The 20705-nt window shown below is 43.0% G+C and overlaps 1 protein-coding gene across 1 annotated transcript in view; it reads right to left on the reverse strand.

Moving 5' to 3' along the window:
- Positions 1 to 322: 322 nt before the first annotated feature.
- Positions 323 to 20705, reverse strand: part of Culd (CUB and LDLa domain) — a 67461-nt gene continuing 47078 nt past the window's right edge. Inside the window, exons 6-11 of the mRNA XM_037428386.2 lie at positions 19575 to 19610; positions 18805 to 18969; positions 9731 to 9934; positions 4988 to 5107; positions 3086 to 3337; positions 323 to 2387 (exon numbers count right to left, since the gene is read on the reverse strand). Of these exons, the coding sequence (XP_037284283.2) occupies positions 1219 to 2387; positions 3086 to 3337; positions 4988 to 5107; positions 9731 to 9934; positions 18805 to 18969; positions 19575 to 19610 (1946 nt within the window). The 3' untranslated portion in view covers positions 323 to 1218. The remainder of the gene's footprint in view (positions 2388 to 3085; positions 3338 to 4987; positions 5108 to 9730; positions 9935 to 18804; positions 18970 to 19574; positions 19611 to 20705) is intronic.

Here is a 20705-nt window from a genome sequence, read left to right on the forward strand (position 1 = left end):
GTAGTGTTTTATTTGATGAGAAGTCTTATTTGCAGTCATGTGTCGCAGAAATCTGCAGACACACCTTTAAACCCATAGGCACCTTTTTCTTGCTTTTTTCAGGAAGCTGTTCATGTTTAGTTGACTAGGGTAACAGCTGCAGCTGCATAAATGTTTTCCAAGTAAACCTCACGTCAAGCAGGTCACAGAGTTGGACCTCATAAAACAACTTCATTGGACCTAATACTTGGACCAAGAGTAACTTAATTGCAAATAAAAAAAAGAATAATTGTGCTGGCACCTTAGAATTAGTAATAATAACCATAAATGAATGACACTGAGATACTTACATATAACATCATTTATTAGTTTATTGGTGCATGGTTTTATCGTTGCACAGCAGTAAACCACACAGAAAGTAAGCCTGCGAAGTGTTGTGTAGCTGCAATTGGTCTTGTATAGATTACACAGAAAACACATCTGTGGTTTCTTTGAAGTCATTTCACCTCATACTTTTTTCATTTTTGATTGACATAGGACAGCTCATTATTAAAATAAATGCCTTCTTTATGATTTATTACCTACTCTTATGATGACATAGTACTATATAGGACAAGAAGAAACATGATGGCTTTCAGTACTATTTTCAAACATTGTATTGGCTCAGGAGGCCAGCCACTGTTTACAGCTAAAACTTTCTGAAAATATGTGCTGGTGCGTTTTGTTTGAGGTAAGCTATAACACACACGACTAAACACTTTACAATGACCAGAGAGGGAGCTGGCTGCTCGGATATATGTGAATCCCTCTCATAAATGCCAAAAATGTTATTTTACAGAGTTTCTCATGATTATGCCAGTATTTTTGAATACTAGGAGGTCCAAATTTCACACATTAGATACATATGGGTGTGACAGGAATACACAAAATCATTCGACTGGCTATCCTAAGTATGTCTCAAAGGGATGTCACACCATAATACTTTTATTGTTGGCAATACATACATTTAAACTGGAACACACATACACTCATGTCTGTTCTATGGGGTGATATTAGTTTTTACACCAGCAAGCCATAATGCAGTGTTCTTGGTGTGAGGGCCTTGGCTGTATTCCCATATCTAGCCAAGTGAAATTAACATTCACACAAAAGCACAAAAGCATAGGGATGGTACACATGCACACATACATTGTGTTTTAACATAGGAACACCTTTTCTAGCTTTATGTTACAGTGCACACTATGGGGTTGACTCTGTAATCATCTTTGGCGAGTCCTCTTCTTCAAATTGTGCAGCAGAGTTCTGTTCAGTGGCTGGCATTGCCTCTAGAGGCATCACTCGTAAACGGGCTGGCAACACTGCTGCCAGCTCTGGCAGTGATGAAGTTCTCCTTATGAGTGGCTGTGTGTCCTTTGACACGGTCATTTCAGTTGCTTGTAAGTCAGCATTTGGTTCTTCACAAGCCGAATTGTTGAAAGTTGGTTGTCTTGGACCTTGTGGTTGGTTAGTCTTCAGTGGTTCAAGTGGTGGATTAACCCAGGCATTAGCTGTGGTTTCGGATGTAGCTCTTTCACCGCCGGAACGTGCAGTCTCTCTTTTTGCTGTTTTCTCAGGTGACCATTCAGCTGGCTCTATTCTTGTGGCTGATGTATTGCCACTGCCATGACCGAGATGGCGATACTTAGCAGTTGAGTGCAGCAGGTAGCGCGCTTTTGTTCTTGAAGGAGTCGCGCAAGAGCATGCCCCTGCACAGTGGCATTGTGCCTGAGACAGAGACTTGGGACTTGCTTGGTCCCTTGCTGGACTAGAGAGGCTGCCATGTGACTCGGCACTGGTCATAGGAGCACGCCGATCAAGAAGTGTGTGCGTGAGGCCACCGCTGGGAAGCACACTGCTGCTGCCACTGCCATGTACTCCTGGGATAGATCTGTGCCGATGCCGCGATGACTGGCCACGACTAGAAGGCTCACAACGCAAGCCCAGCTGCTTAGGATCAACAGATGTTGACTTGTTTCTGCGCTGGGGACCACGATCAAAGACGGTCACAGGAGGCAGGATAACTCTGAGCAGATGGGTTGCTTTGGATGAAGAGGATGACCGTCGCTGGTCGCTAGAAGAGCTGCTTCCCTGTCGAGAGGGGTGCTGCAGCTCATCAGGTATGTAGGCTGCATTCTCAACACCTCCTCGCATGTGATGAGAGGGGGCACTCGCACTAGCACTGTGGTGGCTAGGGTTTGGATTCGAGCTTACAGCAGCTGCAGAACGTGCTTCGACAATTACATTGTAAGCTGGGGGTGGTGGCATGTAGAACTTGATCACCTCTTCATAAGATGGTGGTGGGTCATAAAGTGGAGCATCATTGACGCCGAATGGGTGCCGTCCATGACCGATAGACCCTGTGTCACTCTCTGCAAACAGCAAACTCAACATGTCAATTTTCTATTCCTCACTGTACAGCAGTCCAGAGGCCTTTTAAATGGCCTTGTCCATGTTTTGTTCAATTTGGCAATAGAACAGAAAACATAGTATCTATCATATTACATGCTATAGGCATTTACACATTAGATGGCGTGATGGGAGGCATAATTATTTCAATGAAACCACCTACATGAAAACAGCTCAATTTTGTAAAACATTATTTGAATTGAATAGGCACGGTGAGGAAAGAGTTGAGGAAATATTCATACTGATATAATCCTCCTTTTGTATCTCGCTCTATACTCCTTTCGCATCCTGCTTTCCTTTTGAATCCCATTCTATAATCAATACCAACCAGCCTGCTTTTAAACCCTTCTGCAATTTAAGGGAAAATAAGTGATGTTCTCGCTATAGTACTGCACCTCAATTTTGAGATACCCGTAATGTCTTTCATTATAGTTGTGATGAGAGTCATTCATGCTGCACTTTTTTATATTACTGAACAGCCTTACTAGTGCACTGTATGACAAACACACATGAAATGGCAGTGCATTTTGAGGTGCTCTTAGGAGACAAAAAAAACTACATTCAACACACTGTAATTGAGTTGGCTGCCACACCATAAGAATCCTGTTCACCATACCTACACATACTGTGACTGATGGCAGAGTTATAAAGGGATACATACCAACGTCTGCGCTGATGGTTCGCAGGGCATCTCTGCCCACCACTTCAAGTCTTCGCTGTTTATGCAGCTTGATCAAGATCATAACAGTGGTGAGAACAAACATGCCCAGTCCTGCAAGGCTGGTGATTAAGATGAGTGTGTTGGTTCCAGCAGCTGCCGAGCTTTCTTGCTTGGGAAAATAGTAGTTTGGTGTCAAACTTCGCCACCAGTTGCTGTCCCTAGGTGACAGCTGGCTTCCTGAACCAGGCACGGCTGTTGGGAGAAGTGCACACAAAAACAAACTTTGTTGCAAAAAAATCTCACTGGCATGCCTATACAGAGCTACAAGTTTCTGAAGGTCGTGTAGACAAAGCACATGCTATTGTAGTTTTTTTACTATTTACTTTACATAGCACAGTGTTCGAGATAAATTTTAAAAGAAAAATGACATTGATACTTCATTTCAACAGGATGGTTTATGTTATAGGGCATAAAGTATTACTTACCGCCAGCTTCCTGAATTGTTATATTGTAACCTTGCCTCATTAATTTAAAACAAAAGCAAACAAAAGCAAGTGTCTGCAGGATTAGCTTAGCTATCTTTTATAGTTGTTTTCACCAGAAAGTTTTTATTCAGAGTGAAATAGGAAGCCAAAGGTGGTAAAGTCCATCTATGTCTATTTGATGGCAGCAGTACAACAAAGGTGTGTGATAAAGCAGACAATAAAATTTGTAGAGGAGAAAATCTACATTAATATGCACAGACAAAGGCAAGGATATAGACAAGGTATGGACACAGACAAGTGGATAGACAGGGCAAGTTTTTGAAGGATATTTTGTAATGGTGAAGTGCAATACATGGGGCCAAATGATGATCAGAAATATGGGATAGTCAAAGCTGTTAGTGGCGCCTGTCCCATCCAGATCATATTCTTTTGGTCCTGTGTAATAAGCTGCATTGTTAAAGGATTTCACACATTCAGCATAAAAGGGGATAAAGTAAAATTTTGTAATTTAATAAAGCCTGAACATTGGGAAATAAGTGGCTTCAGTTGTCTAATACAGTACCAGTTATTTTGGCATTAATTAACAAGGACAAAAGGCATCCCAAAAGTTATTGCATGACAAACAAATCTGACTGTCAGAAGTTTATTTTCAGTTAATATCTTCTGTATTAGTATTCTTCAATGCTCGTAATGTATATTCTGATGCAAGATGCTATCAATTAGGCTGCTTATAAATAACCACTGAATAAAGAGTGCTCACACTTCTATGGCACCACAGATATTTGCATCCTGGACTGCAGCTAATGTGTGTGCATCTGTCTCCTTTAGCTTGTTCAATTTTAACCAGTTGCTGTCAACAACAGTCTCAAATATTATATTCTTTTTGTTATGAACTAAGTACTGGTTTATAAACACCAAATCATTTGTTTATTAGAAATCTTTAAAAAAAATTGTCATATGCATAAGAAAGGCATGACTGCAGTCTATGGTATGTTTCATGTGACGCTAACTTCCTATATTTTTACCATGGGGCAATCTTGGGGGCGGGGCACTAGGTATTCCACATTAGACAATGAAAATTTTGGGCATTTAGCCCAAATGAATAATGAGCACACAGGTACATACACACACATATGCACACATTAACAAAAAATAAATAGTCAATAGTCACCTCTTTCTTTGTTATTTGGTTGCATTAAATGACGATAACTTGATGGTCTACCATACAATATTGTTTTGCACTTGGTGTTCATATTGGAAACAGAACAGAATTTGAGTATCCTGCCCAACACTGTATCTGAATTCTTTAGTTGCCATTTGTTTTTTTCTTCTGCTTCTGAGAGCTACCGGCGTCTTAATCTATGTGTGTATTGGCCTGTATAGACTATGAGGTAAAGATATGTATCAATAAACATACCAAAGCAAGCAGACTCATCAGAACCATCACCGCAGTGGTTGAACCCATCACAGTGCAAAATAGACTTTATGCACCTTCCATTTCCACATTCGAAATCTCCAGAAGTTTGGCACTGTGCTCCTGGAACAAAGAAACAAAAAAGAGGAAACAGGTTGTTTCTGTTTAATGTCTAAAAGAGGTGTAACAGCCATTCTGACAAATAACAGAGGTATTTAGGTGCTATATTCTTTAGACTAAGAATGAGTGCAGCTGGTCACAGATAGATAATACAGCAGACATCCTCTGAATATGTTCTTTTCTGCAGCTTTGGGCATCCATCATTCCTCTAAAAATTTTTATATCAATGAACTTTCTGAAAAATTTCTTAATGGTATAAGGCACAACAGCTAATGCTAGTGGATAATATCTCAGAATGAATTATTTAGGAATTTAGGAGTAATGGAGTAAAAAAAATGAAAAGGAAAGATTCTGTAGACAAGATAATCTTCAGCGCTATTTTGCTTTTTCAAAAGCAAATTTTATTCCTGCTGTTCGATCTGTAGAATCTTAGCATAAATAACAAATGAAAAACGAAAGAAAATGTCATTCGCTTGTTTAAAGCATAGTCTCGCTGTAAGAAAAAAAAAATGTGCCCGTGCAAAATGGCAAGGTGCATCCCTTCACTTACTTCATTAATGTTAGAGCAGCATGGCTGCCAAAAGACACAAAAAGAAGCAAGCATTTCAGTGAGCACACAGGCTGTAGCACTGCATAACTGCAACACTTTCATGAGGGGTTGAGAAATTTTATGCATGGCTTGTTGTGAAAGGCGGGAAAACATTGCAAACAACAGAACTCAAGAAGAAGGGACATATTCAAACAACGAACACTTGGTTATTAGTCAGCACTGTTGTATTGTGGCAATGTACTGTACCACAAGAGCACGTGGCAAACAGCACCGCGGTGCTTTCTCACGGCTGCCAGAAAAGCTTGAGAGCGCGGAGCGCATACTTTTCTACCTACCAGCCTGCACTTTTGCTCTCTTGAACTGTGCACTCAGCGGAACGCCAGAAAAATCCCAAAGTGTCACTTTTGTAGTCGCTAAGGAAGCACTGAGTGATGATATCATCACAAAAATACGTAACTTGTAGTGGCAGTGCTTGGTGTGGGCCCTTCGTCGTCTTCGTTTCGGACGTTTCATGGCCATAAAAACAAACGTGCTTCGCCAAAAGCTACCATTGCTTAGTAATCTTATCACATGCGTCGATTAAAAAAAACTGATGAAATGTGCACATTCTCGGTTCTGCAAAGCCTCTGGAACCAAGGCGCAGAAGTGGCGCGCTCAAACCACACCACTTCAAGATAGATACTTTTGTCGTGATATCATCACTTAGTGCTTCCCCGGCGACTGCAAAAGCAACACTTTGTGATTTGTCTGGCTTTCAGTTCAAGGGAGGGGAAGCACAGGCTTTTAGGTAGAAAAGGATTCGCTGGTGCAGTGCGTGCTCTAGAGCAGGATTCGCTGGTGCAGTGCGTGCTCTAGAACTTTTCTGGTAGCTGTGAGAAGGCACCGAGGTGCTGCTCGCCATGTGCTCCTGTGGTATCCAAAATTTTTATTGCCAAAGTACATCTCTTCTTGTCTCTTGCCGTTAGCACATTTTCCCCCAGTAAGTCGTGAATTAACCAGCCCAAGTGCACACACTTCCCTTGTTCTGAAAGCGTTAACATGATAGCCTAAAGTGCCACATCTACATTAAAGGCAAATATTGAAGGGGCCCTAAAGAACTTTTTTGAGGTATTACGAAATTAATTTACTAAAAAAAGAGTACTGCCTCACAAATTCAACGCCGCAAAAATTTTTAAATTCCGTCCAGTAAGAGCGGAGTTACAAAGATTTGTCACACACTGCAATCGCTTTCTCTCTTCTCTCGTCCCGACAAAAGCGCTGGAAGCTAAGCAGGGGGGAATGGGAAGGGCAAACAAAAAACGTCACGTGCGCCTTGTGACCTTGAGCACTTCTTTTTTTTTTACTCGAATACGTGGCTTTTTTCAGTGTGATCACGCACGCACGCGTGAACAAGTGACGGCCTCCTGCGGCGATCTCTATAACGACCAAGCGCGCCATGTTCAAATCAGCCAATGGCTGATAGATGGGCTTACTAAGAATGATTTTTGGGCTTATTACGTGATTTGTCGAGAGAAGAGAAAGGAATTTTTAGCTGACTTTGATAATTTATTGTGAATTCCACGCCGCATGCTGCACTATAATATTTGGCTCGCGTGTTGTCGGGAGCCTCTACTACCGATCGAGAGCATTTTCTTACTATGCTCAAAAAGTGTTTCAGGGCCCCTTTAAATTGAAGTTGACTATTGAAACAGTGGTCTAGAAACTTCGTAGTGATACTTTTGTGTCAAGGAAGTACTTATTTTGAAATGAAATTATTAGTGAATTCCATCACGTTAGCACACTTCAATACACCCGCCTGAAGGCAGTCTCTCTGATGTCACTGTTGCCGTGCCCAATGTTGCCCGCCTTTGCTGCGTAGCCGCCGACACTAGTAGCAGCAGAGCGAAAGTGAGGGAGCTACAGCAGTAGGAATAGCCAATAAACGATTTTCTGCTTGCTTTGTTCAACTGTGTCCTGCTAGATATGTGTCCCGCTACACTGCGTCTCGCTAGATAGAAACTGAAACGGACAAGAAGCATTTTATTACGTCTCTTGATGCACAGAAGGTTGGTTTCTTATTGCAGCTAGTTGGATTACAAGTGACTAATTCTAGTCGCACGTTCTCACATCATTGGGATCATTTCGGAAATGTCCCACTTGTGGCGCACGTCGCGTGATACATTTAGCTTAATTTCTCAGTAAGTATGGCACTTCTGTTGATAATATTGCCGTTTTAGACACATAAAGTGAGCTTTCATTCTTACATTGTTATTTGCCTTTAGTGTCTATTAAAGTGTCACATGCACCTATCTCGACGTAATGCCATACTGCTTTAACTTGTCACTCGCAGTTTAGGAATGAAATTAATGAAAGCTTGTTGTCCACAGGGGGTGGGCATAAGGTTTGCAGACATTAATACAAATCTACTGATAAAACATTACAAGATTACTTTACAAGCCGACCTTATATTCATGCTGTCAGCAACCAAAACTAAAAATGAATTATTCCCCTGTAGTTCTGAATATGTATGCCTCAGGAGACATTAGGAATCCAGGACCACTGCTCTGCTTTTCGAGTGAGCTTGTGGACATGTGGACTTTTTATTGTGCCATGTGTTTTGGAGTATGGTGACTAGCTGGGCGAGTCAGTGCAACTGCATCTCTACGCACAGTACAAATGAACTAACGAGTACAGAAAAAGGAAAGTGTAACGAAAAAAGAGTTTTTGTGCGCTATATTTCTTTGTCCCTTTGGTTTGCTTGCACTTTAGGTAAAGATACAGGTATGGCTCATAGTTATCTTGGCTCAGACATTTGTTCCCCAAACTGGCAGCAGATTTTACCTCCTTTCCTTGCCTTATTTGCTTTGACTAGGTCTTGTCTTTGCTTTTGCATTGCCTCCTTAGCATTTACATCTAATGAGAAACCATAAACCTTGGTTTTATTCCTCCTTGCACATAAGCTTGCTTCGATTAACACTAAAATGTATCTAAAATATCTAGGAATTATACTGGGGGGGGGGAGGGGGTTGCATGAATATTTGTGGCTGTATTTACATATTCACTAACTTTTGCCTGTCAATTTAGATATAGGTATGTTTCATAGGATGAAAGGCAATATTATGCTAAAGTATGCCACAGTGGACCCAGAGGGGAGGGGCGGCAGTAGGAATAATCAACCCCCCCAACAAAGTCCGTCAAAACCTCTCCCTCTCTTTCCTGTGCTTGTCACCCACATCCTATCACCACTTAGGACAAATGAGTGAAACCACAGTGGGTATAAATTATAACAATATTTACTATGATGGGGTTTTGTGCTACTAAAACAAATTCAGGACCCCCTCCCTGGGTAGACTCCCAATTAGCTTTGACACAATGTCATAGCCACTGGGATACAATGGTGGATATTGCATGCACATTAATGATAATACATATACTATAATATAATACAAGTATAATATGTGAGTTATGCTAAACAGTTTATTAGGTGGCTCCCAGTGATAATGTTGGGGATGTCAGAATTCTCTTGCTGTAACACTGGAACAGCCCTCATGATAATATGCACTGTATAACTGTTACTCCTAAGGTAACGCCTCTGCAATTCAGTTTATTGTCTGAAAATAAGTCAGTAAACATTGCAATATAACAGTGTTGTGGTCAGCGAATATAATAGTTAGTTAAGGTTAGTATACACACCATATTGCATGTTCATGAGCGATAAAAACAACTCTTAGCTCAATTTCAGTGATATTGTAACAGAAGAATACAGATAAGTTCTTTTGGGCTTTGCACAGAAAAATACTTACCGTAGTTTCATTCTGAATACTGTGTTCTGTTTTCTTCGCACACATTATAATATTTAAGGTTAGAAAAAGTCCACAGTACGATTCCCTGCTTTTTGCTATCTTTTTTGCTGATCCAAATTGCATTAGGATAGGGCCACTTTTCGATTGTATAACAATGAACCTGAAGTGTAGTCAGGGTCTCGGTCTTGATTCTAACTATATTTTGTCCCCAGAATGAATCTCTCCATAGCCATGCACAATAATGAGCTATATGTAAAAGAAGACAGAGAAGCATGCATCAGAATAGGTACTTACTTTCATAACTAAATGTTGAGTAAACAATTGCCAAACGAGACTTGTTGCTGAAGCTTCCCTGGAGCCGTATGTAGAAACCAACGCTGGCTGAAATTATGTACTCCTGGCCCTGTGGCGTCTTGTGGCTTTGCTGACCCGTTAGAGATTCAAGCAGGAAAGAAAGTGATGTGAGACCCTGTCGAATCTCAAGGCTCGAATCTTGGCCTGCAGTTGAAAGATTGCTTTGTAAGATAAGAGGTTCAGGTGTTGCACTGCTGGCAATGAGAATAGAATAGACTCTCAGAGAACGAAAATCTGTTAAATGGAACTGCTGATTAAATGGAACAACTGCCTCCGATATGACTGGTTCATCCCTGCATGCTGCACTCCTCTTAATCTCTCAGCAAATGGGACTTCTTTTAAATAACATATTTTCCAAGTCCATTCAGGTTCTGTTGAAGAGAGTCAACTGTAAGATAGCTGTGTCTGCAGAGTGGAAACATGTATCACAGCTATCTGTGCTACATATAACCTTTTTTACCCTGATTAAGGAAAACAGCACAAAGTTGACTGTGTGTCACGTTGCTTTGCAGCATAAAAAATGCACATGACATTATTTAATGACTTGGTTTCTTTCCAAGTGTCCCTGAGCACCTGCAAGTTGGCATTCTGTTGGTTCAGTGTACATATTTATACCATTTAGAAGCTGTTTCTTCATCGTCCGTTTCTCCCTTTCAGTAGTTATAATAGGCAGTTCATAAATTTCTTATCTGTCGTAGTACTCCAATGTAGTGTGGCAGTAATGTGGCAGTAATCTGTTGTAGTGCGGCTGGTTAGTTTATTATATGGACTGACCTGCCACACTGGCCTTGTGGTTGCTTCCCTGCTGACTTGTCACCCTTATCCAACTTTTTTTAAACATTGGCTGAGGGGCCAATTCATACAGACGAGTGCATAACAAATTATATTTCGTGGATTACCTTTAATGAATTACATTTTTCAGTATATAATGATTGATTACATTGTTTCAGTAACAAATTACACTTAACCAGTTACATCACAGTAAAAGCTTGTTTATGTGAATAAGGTTAATTTGAACTGGTCCCGGCACAGCCCTGTTTATTTCTATGGGGGAAAACTCTCAATAGTTTGAATATGTCAGTATCCACAATGGTTAGTAATTCATACTGGAAGCCCCTGATTTTCATCGCTGCTCGCAGAAGTCCTGCAGCCCTGAGTGATCACAATGTGTTGGAAAACCAAACCAAACCTAATTTACTAGAGATGCAATACGACAGAACATCAGCATTTCTAAGCAGATGAGAACTCAGACACTGCACTGGAGCTCTAGGCCAATTGGCAAATGATGCTCATCGAATCACGACAGAGTAAACGCATGCAAATGCAAATTACTGATTATATTTAATTTTGATTACATCATTTCTGCCTAGTAAATTAACGTGTTTTGGAACATAAATATCATCATATATTTCAACAAGAGGGCTTACTGCTCACATGAGTGCATGTGCTTGTTTCCGGCATATCACTGACTGATAAATTAATTTCTGTTTGCTGTTAGAGCTTCCTGAACATAATTTATGAAACCACATGCCATAAACGTGTAGTTACACCTAATTTGCAGTCAAAAAGTCCAGAGGTGACTTGTTTGGACCATGCCCGCAGTTTGGCGCGCTGTCCATTCATTCTAGCGCCCACCCTCAAATTCATACTCCGCTTAATTCAAACTATTTTGTATACTGCCCTTTGAGTTCTAATTATTGAGTTTTTATTAAGATGTATGACTAAAGTGACCTGTGTCATGTGATGCTGCTTTGAGAACTTGGGAGTTTGCCTAGAGTTGTAGTAGAATGCCGACAGTCATGCCAAAACAATGTGTTTGAGCAAGTTTAGAAAATGCAGTGCTGCACTATTTTGCTATTCTATGCAAAAGCCACACAAGTTCTATGATCTACATGTTCTATGCCACACAGTTCTATGATCTCGCCATGACTCACAGTTATGCTATACAAAAAAAAATGAATGAAGATGACTGACAAAATTGTTGCGGAAGATAAACTATGTGTGAAGCACTGAGAGGTCAGAGAGCCAAGCTGGCTCAGCTATTTGCTGTTTGTGCACAGTGTTAATAAATGCTGGGAGAGCAGTTATGTAAAACTTATCTATTACATTTTAGTATAATACCTCATTAACTGCTGTGGTAAAGTAATGCAATCTTCAAATCCCGGCTGCGGCGGCTGCATTTCCGATGGAGGCGGAAATGTTGTAGGCCCGTGTGCTCAGATTTGGGTGCACGTTAAAGAACCCCAGGTGGTCGAAATTTCCGGAGCCCTCCACTACGGCGTCTCTCATAATCATATGGTGGTTTTGGGACGTTAAACCCCACATATCAATCAATCAAAGTAATGCAATTATAATTTGTTTTTCGTAACATGTACTGTATATTTACTCGCATAATGATGACACTTGTGAACTTGGTAGGTAGCCAAACTTTGATTATTTTTCCCGCGTAATGATCGCGCCATGATGTGAGCAGTGATAAGGCAACGTCATGTTCGTGATTTTGCGAGACAGCTACGGCACCCCGTTTCGCAGTGAACGTCAGTCGTAAAAGGATACTGACCATGCCTTTGAGCACGGAAACCGCGCTTCCGGCTGATACGAAGTGAAGACTCTCTTGTCGTTTTCTTAACTGTGACGTTTCGTGCACCGCGCGTCTCGAAACGGGCTTAAACCAGAATCCGTAGCTGCGCAGAGAGGCGTGGAAACAAAAGCCGACACATTCTCTACGGTAAAATGCCACTAGAGACACGCCAGCGTAGCCATGTGAAGTGCACAACTTGATGTCTCATAACGAACGACGCAATCGCCAGATGGCTCGCCTGATCCATAAGCGCCTCCCTTCAATATGTGATCATCTTCATATTCGGTAAGCGATTTCGGTTTGGAACTTCTTAAAACCTGCGTTGATGCTCCGCCGTGCACGAACGACCACGAGGTGATCCAACTAATAAACCGTGGTCTACAGAACTTGCTTCCCTACGGCAAGCGCTCCGCCGGCAGCGTTGATGATCGGACATTGCGAATTTTGTTAGACCGGCGTTAATAATTTTTGTTTTTCCTGCGTTCCTGTATGTCTTTGGCATGTGAGGAGAGGAACACAAAGGTGAAACCTCATTCTTCCACCGTGAGTGAAACAGCCTTCTGACGATGCTTAGTGTAAGTGATTCTTGAAAGAGAGAAAAGAAGATAAAAGTGAGCCCCGTAACTGTCTGCATCATAGTGCCACACCTCAACATTGGCTCACGAGGGATAGGGGTAAGGAGGGATTAAAAAGGATAGGGAGGATTGAAAGGGATAAGGATAGAGATGCGACACCCACATACATAAGTAAAGAGAAGATAAAGATGGGGACACGGTCGAAGCATGGAGTCCGAGGATGGGGCACCACTCAGAGCTTCACGGCGTCAGGAGATGGCGGAGGGCGAGCCGGTCGGCCAGAGCTGCGCTGCCGTCGGAGATCGGGGGGGCACAACCGGTCGGCACGGAATCCAGCGAGCGAGTGGCGATGCTTAGGCGGCGGGAAAGGTAAGACTTCTCCACGAACTTCGAAGTCGTTGTGCGATTCTGAGCTAATTTCTCGTCGTCCGCTTTTTCAGGCACCGCAGTGCACCTTCAGCTAAGTGCTTTTCACGATGACGAAGCAAGTGGTTGCAGAAAATATTTTAAAACAATTTTTGCGATCCCTTCCTTACACACCGAGAATGAGAACGTACAGGGATCGTTTCGCCACCTGAGGCAGCTCATGTTGCCTTCGAGTGATCGTTTCCTTTTGAGAGGCAAGGTGGTTCTACAAGTATCGCACCTACGCTAAGCGGACGTTGTGGGTTATTTTATAGGACTGTGTTATATTGAAGCAGCCCTTACTATTCATACGCTCGGAAATGTGTCCATGCGCATTTCGCATTTTTTGTTCAAGGGACACTTAAGACAACTATCAAGTCGACGTTGATTGTTGAAATAGCGGTCCAGAAACCTCATAGTGTTACTTTTGTGCGAATGAAGGGTTTATTTTGAAAAAAAATCACGTTTTAGTGGCCCGCATCGGGTTAGCGCACTTCGATTTACCCGCCTCAGGAAACGGACCGACTCGCGTCACTGTTGGCGCGCACAACGTTGCCCGGCTTTATTAGGCGGTTGCCGACACTAGTAGACAGAACAAAAGCAGCGGGAGCCTCGGTAGCAACAAAAGCCATTAATAAAGTTCCTTTCATTGGCTCCGAGATGGCAGACATGTTTTGGTTCAACTGCGCCGCGCTACATGGCACGACCTATCCAGTTTAACGACACGAAAATGGAATCTTTGAACCACTCGCGCCATTCCTCATAGTGACGTCCGGCGGTTCTTTTTTTCCATGAATTGAACAAAAACGAATAAGCAGCATTTTATTGCGTCTCTTGATGTATGAAAAGGTTCTTTATTTTGTGCAGCTAGATTGACTACTTGTGATTAATTGTAGGCGGTTCGTCTGACGTCATCGGAATCATTTTGAGAATGTCTTACTGTGGCGCATGCATTTTCGTGCATTTACCCTAATTTCTCGGTAAGCAGGGCACTGCTGTTGATAATATTGTAGTTTTGGATGTTATCATACACTGAGCTTTCACTCTGACGTAATTTATTATTTGACTTTAGTGTCCCTTTATGAATTACAATAGAAACAGGTTGCCGCTATGATTACAGCGCTGAATGGAAAAATGTCGGCTACTTAATTTTTCCACGAGAGCCCCGTTTCAGCAATGGCTCGTCATCAAAGTAACAAGGTTGTATTTCAGAAGAGCGCTATTTTCGCACAGGTTTATGCATAGCTCTATCAGACATTTTTGTATACTGTATGTGCCTTGAACGCACGCTCAACGCCTGCCAGGGTTTCGCGGTGACCGTAGGCCCAACTCGACGGACTTCGCACTAAGTTCCGCAGAACAGTGCTCCTTTCGCGCAAGGAAATGGTTTACATGCATGTAATACTGCATGTTTTCATCAAAACAATAAAAGGCATTCACAACATCCGTTTGATTTGTCAAAGATATCTTGAAATTTCAAATGAGCACACCTCCAGCTGTTTAAGTAAAAATAGTTGCATTAGAGCACATTTTCCTTGGAGGCAGACGCATTGCCTTATGTAAACGCAACATAACTTCATTTTTATGTTTGACTTTTACTCAGTAAAACATACTACATCTCGGCTCTAACACAAAGTTCGAAAGCATTTCCGATTTTTGGAGGAAGCTTTCTGTTTTTCTCTTGTGAACACAAATGTTGTTTAACAAGTTTATATACGCTTTGGAGTGGGCATCCTGAGGCCTGTTGCAGAAAAACATGACAACTTTTACCAGCACGAGAGCCGCTTCTTCGCATGCTGTTCAAGTGCAATGAAGCGCGTACCCTTTAGGAAAACAATGCTTCGGCCAGCACTCGGAAGGTGTTTTGAAGTGCAATAAGTTCAAATTGTTCCACACCACTTATGAGCTGGCTGCTTGAGCTTCTTCGCTAGCACAATAACTATACGTCCGTCATTCGGTGGCGACCCGCCATTCAGGTCATTCTCGATGGACGTCGCTTTCGCGGTTAGACTTCTGTTGATATTGGTCGTTTGGTCACTTTCTCGCTTTATTTTGCTCCTACCCTTGAGATTCGTTTTGCAGAAATACATGGTGGGATGGATCGTCAGAATAGTGTCTTCCGATAGTGTCAATCTTCCACGAGACGTGCCTTTTCGCCGTCATTGATATCAGTGTCCTCCCTGATGACAAAATGCGGCCCGAAATGTCATTAATCTTCCACTGTCTTCTTTATTTGTCTTGAGGGACATTTAAAAAGGACGCTTTCAGCACGCCTTTCACGCGGCTCTAACCTGTCCGGCACCGCGACGCCAAACAATAATTGTGCCGCTCAGTAGGCATACTTCCTTAGCATAAGTCAGCACTAACACATCAGCAGAAAACAAATACCGCGGCAGTTGTTGATGCAACAGAAACCACTCGAATTGCATCCCCGTTTAACACGCGCGCAGAAGAAGCGGACGCACGAAGCTTCGAGTCACTTCCTTCCTCCATGCTTAAAGAGGAAACTGCAGCAGCGTCCCTAGCGGCTCCCTGATCCAGCTACATAAGCAGCTTCAGAGCGCCTCATGGAGAGCATAGGGCAGAGAGCACACCACCACTTTCTGTAGTCATGGTAGTCATCTTCATTTCAAATCTGCGACTTGTTTGAATTCTGGGTCCATGTAATAGACGTCAGACTATGACCAGGCGGCGCTGCGAAAAACGCCGCCACCAGCGCCCCTATCGCCTCGCCGGCTATAAATGGGTAGTGCAAAGAGAGCCGTCTGCAAGCGAACGTGCATACGCCCTCCTTTTTCGTTGGTGTTGAGGTGTGGTTTCCTGAAAATCAAGGACCTGACAAGCCTCTTCCTTCAATCCTAGCTCGCTTCAGAAAAGTAGAAAGCTCATCAAAACAAACTGCGGATACAATGCAAAGGATGTTTGTTATTTCGGTGTGCTGCAAGCGAGAATAGCATGACATTGAGTTCGAGGCAAGCACTCCGACGAGCGTTATGCAACACGTAAATGCGTTAAACTTGGGCATATGCATGATGCCAAAGGGTTGAAGTGCATACACGAGCAATTCAACGATCAGCGGTACGAAGCTCGCTTTATCCGGCACGAATGGCCTTGGCAATTTTCGCCTTTGCAGTTGTATTTTTCATCAATCTCTCGCTTCCTATGCTTTGAACTGTTTTGTTATGCATGCTAGAATGTTCTGTTGACGGTTGTCTTCCATTTTCATATACTGCAAATTGGGATACATGCGTATACACTTTCTCGGTGTACATACAACGAAAGGCAAAACCGAGGCCTCCAAGATATCTCCGGCAATCGCGGAGACCAATGGCATGAAAAACCTGATTGTGGTCACGATCATTTTGCCATTTAATTGTATGACGTACGTGTTGTTTGCATTTCCTAGTTAATCCCGTAACTAAGAGCCTTCAAAGCCCTACATGAGTAATACTGCGTGATGGCGACAACTTCAGGCTATTGGTGGTCGTGGAGTGTGCTGTTTATCGCTCACATCACCTGCCTACTGTTTCACGGCGCGCACCACGGCCAGAGGCTCAGTTAAGCTTCATAATCAATATCACCACGGTTCTCCGTCAAGGCTATGTTCGTTTGTATACACGTACCTTTTCTCCGCATTTTCATAAAATCACAGCTTTACGTATATTTTGTTCATGGTTTTGACGGATAGTTTTTAAGAGTACATGGCTTCCCTTCTGAGGCAACGCTGCAAAATGACAGAACATTGAGGCAATTGATTTGTGTGCTAAATGCTGTAACAACACACTTTTTTTCTTTTTAGTATTACGGCCCAGCAGTGGTGGGAGTATGTGAGAGTGTATCCTCTTGGGAGTGGTAATGGGCTGGTGAAAATAATAAGTACCCCATAACAAAGATGAACCTATATTCTGATAATAATAATAACTATAATAATATTTGGGGTTTTACGTCTCAAAACCACGACATGATTACAAGAGACGCCGTAGTTGTGGGCTACGGGCGGAATCTTGACCACCTAGTGTTATTTAAAGTACTGAACCAGCACAGCCCACGGGCCTCTACCGTTCTGCCTCCATCGAAATGCGACCGCCGCGGCCATGGTCGAACCCGCGACCTTCGGGTCAGCAGCCGAGCACCGTAACCGCTACGCACACCGCGGCGGACAACCAATATTTCGCAGTACCTGCCCAGATTAGCGAAGAGCGGCAACCGATTGCTTCCCCCACTATACTTTGCCAAAACTCAAGACCCTGCAACACTTCTCCAGCATGTAACAGTAAGCGCTGCTGATCGGTAGTCGAAGCTCCTGAGAACACGTGAGCCAAACATAACGCAGGACACGACCTGTATGTGCAATCATCCTCTAAGTGAGCTAGAAATGGCTCCCTCTTCTCTCTTCAAATGAAGCTATATACCCAAATTACTGCGTCATACACTCTAACTTTACGGCCGCTGGCTGATATAGAGCGTCGTGAACAGCATAGTTACCGTGGCCGCCGCGGGATGCCGCCAAGTGCCCGCGCAATCTGATATGACTAAGCGCGATCGCTCGCTTAGTCATAACTCATGGCGCACGATGACGAAGGGACGCACCTTGTTCCCCGGTCATCCCCATATCTATGTAGCTTCCCGCGTGGTCGCTTTAACGAAAAGAGAGAAAACGCTTGAAGTGTGCGACAGGTCCCTGTAACTCCACCCGTATTTGACGAATTCTAAAAAATTGTGTGTCCGCTGGTAATAAGCTTTTAACGGAGCCATTGGACGATTACTTGGGAAAATGTTGCAGGGTCCCTTTCATAAAAAGTCAGCTTCACCCGCCGAACAGCGGCACGACTGCCATTCACCTATGAAAGACAGTCGCGCTAGCTGGCTTCCGCTCCAACCCTAAGTACTTTTTCTCGCTTGATGCAAAGACTACGTATATCAGCAACTAAACGTTCGCCATTACCGCCAAAAGCGTTACGTGCGACTGAGTAGCGATTAATCCCTGACGAAATTTGCTAGGACGTTCGGACCTAAACCCCGCGAAAAAACGTGAGTCGAGAAGTGCTTGTCACGAAAGTAAGTTCTATTGTACGGAACACTTGTGCAAATTTTCAGTGGGAGCGATGATTGGGAGTGGAGCTGTCATTTTTTTTTCTTAGGCTGTAGACCCTCTAATGTTCTCGGCCATGTTCTCCGACGGCGGTGTCTCTCGCGCTCATCACATCACTTCTGAGGGCGCGCAAATCTGTTCTAATTTCAGTGCAGGTCAGTGATTGACTAAAACTGCTTGAAGTTTTCTTTTATAGTTTCATTTGCGCGGTAGAAAAGTAGCCTCCACTGAACGACCATTATTATTGCGCAAAACTTCCGCTTATCTGTATAAGTGATTTTATTGAGCTAGCCGAAGGTAATCAGATACTTGGTAATCTACAATCCTCCCCCCCCCCCCCTCCTCTAGTAAGCATACTTACCCATTTCTTCAAACTGGGCCACTCGTACAGAAATGTGTGTTTCGTAGGCATAGGTGGTCTCGCTACGAAGAAGCCAAATACAGTCAAAGTTGCGTGTATATCCAGGATTCGCCATGTTCATCATGGTGATTGCACCACCAAGATCTTCCACGACGCCACCGCAGTCTGAAACAATCAGTATAACTTCATCCACTGTCGACCAATTCAGGGACAATGTGAGTGTATACGTGTATGAGTTTAAATAGAAATGGGCCTTGTTTAAAAAATATTTTACTACACTGATTTCTCGAGTTTAAGCAAACATTCTTGTGCTGGAAATTATGAATTTAAGGCTTGCCAGAGATCCCTGTTCATTATTTTTATTTTCGTTATGCTTCCTGCACTATCAATTATCATGGGTGAACGTTGCATTAATTTGGATGCATTTCTCTCTCCAAGTACACGTCCCGTTTAAACATCCACTTTATGTATCCCCCCCTCCCTCGCCCCTTTATGTACGTCCTTGCATGTGTTTGTACTAGAGCGCATACACACACCCACACACAAAATTCAAAAATATCCCCACCCCCTCCTTCGGCTGCGCCACAGATACAGAGGATTCACCAATGACGTCAGGTACTGGCGTGCTACGTGTAAAGCTTGGTATTACGAACCAGGACTTATGCTGAAGGTTGGGACTAATGACAAATCGAGTGACCCATTGTCTAGCTAATAAAAGTCTGAAATTTTTCCGGAAACGATATTCAGTCTAATAACACAAAATGACCTACCTGTCGAAGGCTTGTTGAACCAGTACTTTTCGGGATCTGGAAAAAAAAAAGTTACGTAACGGTGAAAGACTTGGTTGAGAATCTTATGGAAACATTTGCGTGCAGCCATGCATTTGTCTTTTTAGTACCAATTTTAGTTTTTTTTTTTTAACATAGCACGTATGTTTTTAACAGCTTTCAATATAATTGTTCGGACGCGAGTCAGGCTAGCATGCTGTTTAGACCATTTGGCCTAATTGATGCCATTTTGTCCGGTGTCGGCGTCAATTTGGCACCAGTCCCGAGTTAGTACGTCCAGATCAATCAGTAGCACACGCTTAGCATGCGTAACGCCGAAAAAACCGCCTGAGCAACGAAAGCGAGCGTTCGGGATGGCACAGCAAATGCAGATAGTTCTTGCTAAGAGCTTTTTGATTTGAAGTGGCGGCTGGTCGGACAGATGTGGTGGAGTGTCATTTCGTGCTTTCTATGTCATGGCGAAAAAAAAAATCAGAGAGAAGGGCATGGGGCCCCGTGTACCACCCCCTGGCTACGTCATTGTGGCACATCGTTCATGGCTGCCATATTTGTGAAACCGAAGGGCGGGCCCTAGCTACACCCCGCCTCAGTTTTCGGGATGTCATCTGCTCTCTTCGATTAATGTTGTGGGAGCACAAATACAAATATATATAAGGGAGCAAAAGTACAAATACGGAGGAGCAACAACAATTCCAACAGCTGCGATGTTACAATTTGAAAGAACGCGCGTCGCAGCACAATCTGACCAGGAGAAACGGCAAGACGTCTAGAATACAAAAAGGGGACCGTCCATTTTTTACGTTTGATATGTAGTGCTTATCTGTTGTTCTTAAGCTCTATAAACAGGCGCAAGGAAGTCTCTCGCTTGCGTGGAAGGAGAATCCCCGCAGTGCCTTTCCGCTTAGTTTTACGCCGTGCAGCGAAATTAAAGGTGGGAACTGCGGATTTCTTATAAGCACGAAGCATCTTACGCAAAGAATAAACTGTGCAGTATCAGACTAATTGCAGTCTTTCCTGGCCGGATTCTGCTGCGGCGCGGTTTTTTAAAGACGATAGTCTTTCTTGGGGACCTTCAACGGAAAAATTTTGATCTGTCTGTCTGTCTGTCTCTCT

This window comes from Rhipicephalus microplus, chromosome X (assembly GCF_043290135.1).
Source record: "Rhipicephalus microplus isolate Deutch F79 chromosome X, USDA_Rmic, whole genome shotgun sequence".
Lineage (NCBI taxonomy): Eukaryota > Metazoa > Arthropoda > Arachnida > Ixodida > Ixodidae > Rhipicephalus > Rhipicephalus microplus.